The sequence below is a fragment of the Tachypleus tridentatus genome, chromosome 10 (assembly GCF_004210375.1).
Source record: "Tachypleus tridentatus isolate NWPU-2018 chromosome 10, ASM421037v1, whole genome shotgun sequence".
Taxonomy (NCBI): Eukaryota; Metazoa; Arthropoda; class Merostomata; order Xiphosura; family Limulidae; genus Tachypleus; species Tachypleus tridentatus.
In genome coordinates, this window is record NC_134834.1 from 174,055,637 (window position 1) to 174,061,636 (window position 6,000).

At 32.7% G+C, this 6,000-nt stretch overlaps 1 protein-coding gene and 1 long non-coding RNA gene across 2 annotated transcripts in view; both read right to left on the reverse strand.

Moving 5' to 3' along the window:
* LOC143230950 (uncharacterized) overlaps window positions 1–2,252 on the reverse strand; it is a gene marked incomplete at its 5' end in the record, with an annotated part of 64,980 nt that extends 62,728 nt beyond the window's left edge. The window contains one exon of the mRNA XM_076465303.1: window positions 1,577–2,252. Within this exon, the coding sequence (XP_076321418.1) occupies window positions 1,577–2,252 (676 nt within the window). The remainder of the gene's footprint in view (window positions 1–1,576) is intronic.
* Window positions 2,253–2,564: 312 nt separating this feature from the next.
* Window positions 2,565–4,428, reverse strand: LOC143230951 (uncharacterized). Its single transcript, XR_013016701.1, has 2 exons — window positions 3,725–4,428; window positions 2,565–2,854 (listed from the first exon to the last, which is right to left on the reverse strand). It is a non-coding gene; the product is annotated as an uncharacterized LOC143230951 (long non-coding RNA).
* Window positions 4,429–6,000: the final 1,572 nt, after the last annotated feature.

A 6,000-nucleotide genomic window follows, 5' to 3' on the forward strand; every position in this document is an offset into this window, starting at 1 on the left:
CCCGTTGCACCAAATATGCTCGCCCTTTCAGACGTGTGGACGTTATAATGTGATGGTCAATCCCACTATTCGTTGGTAAAAGACTAGCTCAAGAGTTGGTAGTGGGTGGTGATGACTAGCTGCCTTCCCTCTAGTCTTACACTGCTAAATTAGGGACGGCTAGCGCAGATAGCCCTTAAGTAGTTTTGCGCAAAATTCAAAACAAAGTAATGTATATCTCGTTCAGTTTTATTGTTTTTAATTATATATTTTCATAATGAGTATCATTTTGCATTTTTAAATTAGTATATATATTTGGAATTAACTTAAATTTCATAAGTTGGTCGAATCTCAAGAAATATTATTGGTATTCAAGCAAAACATATCGCCAATAACGACAGCACATCAAACTAATTTTATGTACAATTTTTCCATTTTATATTGCATCAAACTAAAATGTATTTTCTCTACATCAATTACAAATGTCATGGAATATCTTTCATGTAGATACTTGTCTAACTACAAGAAAGGTATACTACTTTTTTTTAAATTGCTTCTTCCATACTATCATGAGTCGGACAGTGCCCCATTTGTTCGTGTCCTCTTCCGAAAAAATCCGCGCTTCGCACTTTGGTGCCATGTGTGCGTAATAAGCGTAGCGGCCAAATTTTACTATTTGATTACAGTAGTTCAAGAGTTAGTGGTGAGTGCTGTTGAATAGACGCCTTCCTTCTAATATAACTTTTCGGGCGGCTAGCGCAGGTAGCCCTTGTATAGTTTCTCGGTAATATCCAAAATAAACGAAAAGACAAACAAAAACGGTACTATCGTTCTCGTCTTTGTTTATCCATTTTTTGAATGACATATTTACTTGTTAGAAGTATATATATATATATATATATATATATGTGTGTTTAAGGTGATTGCAGCATTATTCGAAAATTATATGACTTTCAAAAATTAAGAAAAAAAAACGTATACAAACAATCTAAATTTAAGTAATAATATATATATATATATATATTGTACACCCAACCATGTATAAAACACGTTCGCAAAAATTGTATTGTCATGATAGTTACCAAGAATTTTTTGTAAGCTAAGAAAATGTGACGCAGCGTGTTCTGTACGTTAAGAAATACAGTATCACTCGTAATAATGATGGACTAAAGTGTTTAGTCAAAAGTTTTGAATAACAAGAAATATAAGTGATATGCAGGAAGTCAAAGTAAGAAATAACTGATTGTGATTTACCATTGTGTAATCTGACATCTGTGACTAAGATAAGACTTCTGATTCTAAACTTACGTGCATTTTTCATTTCGTTTCAAAATATTAACATACTTGAAAAAAAACTAGGTGCGCTCTATTGTGCTCCCAAATGACTGTCTCAGAGTATTAGCCCAACGAAAGTTTTAACAATTAATCTTTTAACATTGATATAAACTTAAAATCTTTATAACTTACTGCAAAGATATGCTGAAAAAAATTATAATACATAGTAGAATTTACGTAACTTGATTCACAGTTTTACGTATGCTGTAGATATCTATTTATAACAAAGCAGTTTTAGAAACGTATGTTATTCATTACGTACCATTAGAGTCAGTTGGTGGAACTGTTGGAGGTGAAGGAGGCACAGTTGTGGTAACTGGTTCAGGTGTGGTTGTGTTTTCTGTAGTAGTAGTTGTTTTCTGCGGAACTGTTTCAGTATTCGAAGTTTTCTGCTTTGTTGAAGTCGATTCAAGTTGAGTTCCAACTGTTGATGACGAAGTTTCTCGAGACGATGTTTTGGTCATCTGGACTGATGTGGCTTTATCCGAAGAACTCGTTGTCTTCTTTGAAGATGGAGCATTGGTATTACTTGTGAGAATAGCTGTTGTTGATGCATCAGTTGTATTGTTTGTCGACGTTTGAGTTGTAGTTTTAGCACTTGATGCTTGGGTTGTAGTTTCATTATTCGCTGATGCTTGGGTTGTACTTTTACTACTCTTTGATGTTTTGGTTGAAGTTTTAGTACTCGTTGGTCTTTGGGTTGTAGTTTCAATACTCGTTGGTCTTTGGGTTGTAGTTTTGCCACTCGTTGATATTTGGGTTGTAGTTTTTGTTGATTTTTGAGGGGTAGTAGGCGAAGCCACAGCTGTTGTACGTTCTCGAGTTGTAGATATAGGAGAAACTGTTGTTGTGGATTTTAAAGGTTCAGTGGTAGTCTTGGTAGAAACAACAGTTGTAGTTGTTATCGCAGGAGTGGTAGTTGTTGCTAAACATTGAAATCAAGAAGATCAATCGAAAGCCGTCTTTGCCAGCTGTCTGTGGGAGAAAGTGTTAATTTCATACTTACCTAACTTACCCATAAACATCTCTCTTCGATGAAACACGGTTCCGTTTACTTACCTATGGTTGAATGCTTTATCCTGGGATGAAAGTGACCTTCGTGCATTTTTTTTCCAATTTTTCACACTGACCACAATCTGAACATCACAAAACATTCATGCATTCCATCATCATTCTACACAAAATCAACTGCAAACTCAAACTCATCACTCATCACATATTGTTTTCTCATCATTTCTGTCATCTGTTACTTATAAGTTTAGACTTTCAAGTTACTGGTTTAGCGTATGTCACACCTCTTTATTTCATTGTGTCTTATCGTAAAAATGAGCAGACAGACACCAGGATGATAAATTTTTAATCAGCTGAAAATACAAAATATTCAATTATTCATACATCAGTACGTTTTATGCTGTGTTAAATCGACGTATACATTAAAATAATTGAATTTTACAATATAGAATTAGAAACTGTTTCCACATTTTAGAGAGTTCTAGGGGAAAACCTTGTTCCACAAGTCCGAGAATGAATTATCGATTGTCTGTGGAAAAGAATTATAGATAAATTAATATATTTAGATAAGTAAAAATGCGGTCAAAAGTTTCTGAGTAAAACGCATAACTAATACAAAAGAAATGTGCTCATAAAAACGATTTTTTGTAGCTCTACTTAGGCACATCACATTAACTACGAGGACGTTGTAAACGCTTAATAAACTTAAGTTTGAAATTAACCCTCTGGAAAGCTTAAGATATTAATAAAATGTTAGAAAAACAAAGATTAAAGAAAGCTCTACAATATATAATTCAGCAAATATCCATCACACTAATCTAACAACAATACTCAGAGCAAGATCTGGTTAAAACTAGTAAATTGTTTTTTTAGTTATGGAGGAACTATGTTAAAAAACACAGCAGAAATAATCTACTGTAGTTGTTATTGTACACAGAAATCCGTATTTGTGTTATGAGACACTGTAATGTGAATTTGTTTCTAAGATTCCAAATTATGATTCACAGTGTTAGTGACTTTAAAGTATTTGCAGTTCACCATCTGGACGCACAACTTCCTGATGTAGGTGTTACAAACCATGGGGTTTTAAAATTCACAAAAAAATAATCCAGAATTTTCAATGTAAATATTAGATTGGGAATTTAAGATGTAGGAAAAAATAAACGTAATTTGGAGACTTTTTAGAGTTCGTTTAGTTTAAATACCTTTTAACTAATTGAAATAAAGTAAACTGCTTAAAAAAGAATTCTTATTTCGATGTTTTAAAGTGTTATTAATAATTTTTTAATTAAAGATTATACGATTTTATAGTAAAAATAAAACAGATGCTTAACTTCTGGAATTAACAAGTGATGAGGTTTTCTGACAAAAGATATAAAACAAAAATCTGCAATAGTACCTGAATATCCAACAAAGTTGGTAATCTGCTCCATTCTACAACATATGAAAACCTATAAAGTACCTCGCGTACGTTTATTCAACAACGTTGATAAGGTTAAAATGTTTTCCTGTGATGGTATGAGCATTCTACAAGATGACTGTTATAACGTTCAGAGAGTCTACTGAATTTCTCTACTGGTTCGAAACAAACGTCCGTTGCCATGGTAGCTATGACCAATACTCTTCCAATGTTAAAGTGTTTATAGCAAACCTTCGCTTGTGTTTTTCTCTTATATACTGTTGCTACGATACGATAGGATACTCCTAAAACACAATATTTGTCAAATAATGCTCTAAAATAAATAATATTTTAATCCATCTAGACCTTCCTACCAACCAACTTGAAATATAAAGTAAAATAAAATATTCATATTTATGAAGTCTCCCTTTAAAATCTCTTAAACTTAATTGCATCTACCACATCTGAAGGCAACCTATTCCAAAGGTCAACCACCCTGTTAGAAAAATAAAGTTAATTTATATTCATATTTCTGACCAAAGCCTTATCATATGTTACACAGATTGTTTGGCACCCAAAGGATGCCGCTTCTGTGTGAGATCGCCAAGTAGAGAGTATTACAATATTCCCATAGGTCAATCTACATATTTCAGTATGTCTCAAATTATATTAATAGTTTCCTATTCTACAGTTAATTTGTATGACATACTTTTTGCTGTTTCGAGAACTGTATATAGTCTTACTATCACATTTAATATGATGATTATAGTTTTTACTTGTATATCTAATTTGCAGGACGTATCTTTTGCAACTTATGTAATTTTATAAGTAAAACACTTACCTAAAATTCACTTCTATAGTTAACGTATTATATAACATCTATTCATTCTGAATAAAATGCATTTTTAATTCTCTTCATAATAATGAATCATCTTCCTGTTTATTTAACTTTATAAATTGATTTATTTCACTCAAATTCAAAAACATCTATGTCAATAACAATGTTTAACTATTACTATTGTAGGAAATTATATCCTCACCACTCTGTAACATTTTTTAAAATTAAATGAACAACTGTATATGCGTGTTATATCCTCTTCTTTGTGTAATAAAGTCTCCGTCAAAACACTGTTTACATAACCTGTTAAGATAGTTAACTTTAGGTGTTGCAATTCTAGCTAACCAAACGAGCACTAATGTTGGACAAAGGTCCTTGTTGGCAGCTGCGTGCGACTCAGAGAGCATAAAGTCCAAATATCGTTGCATTTCTTCTCTTTGGATACCATTAATAAAAGATCTTTAAATAAATACTTTCAGTCTTAAATTCACGCATTTGGAAGTTCCCATGACTCAAGAAAGTCATTCGTATGTCTAGAGTAGATTGAATAGAACCTTTTGCATCTCTGTATAATATATAAGGGACAATCTGATTATCAATGCTTGTCTACAGTTTATGGACCCTTGGCTGTGTACACTGTCTTGCCGTACCAAGACCTTGAAGCTGTCGTTAGATATGGGTCGCTGTTTTTATTATTTCAGTGGCAAGAGGCTACATGTTGTGCATCTATTTACCATCAAACGAACGCTTCTAGTAATGATCACAAAACTACTTTAAACGTAGATAACATTCTCTCACTCCACACAGATGATTTTTTAACATAAGAACATTGTTTTCTCTCATCCCTACTACACACAGGTGGCTCCTTAACATAACAACATTGTTTTCTCTCATCCCTACCACACACAGATGGCTCCTTAGTATAACAAAATTGTTTTCTTTCATCCCACACAGCTGGCTCCTTAACATAAGAACATTGTTTTCTCTCGTCCCTACCACACACACTCTTTAATATAATAACATTGTTTTCTTTCGTCCCACACAAATGTTTCCTTAATATAACAACATTGTTTCCTCTCATTCCTAGTCAACACAGATAGTTACGTATAAGAACATTGTTTTCTCTAATCCTTACTACCCACAGCTAGCTCTTCAATATAACATTGTTTTCTCTAATCCTTACTACCCACAGCTAGCTCTTCAATATAACAACATTGTTTTCTTTCGTCCTTAGTAAACAAAAATGGCTCCTTAAAATAGGAACATTGTTTTTTTATGACTGTAAATTGAGGTAGAGCCTTGTGATAATGTGTTACGACTTCATTATATTTCTGTTACTGTAATTAACTTTACTAATTTTCGGACGTCTTATAATAACTAAAACTCTTTGATTATGTTATGCTGTACAAATGACATTAACTTCATTATAGGAAGTTTG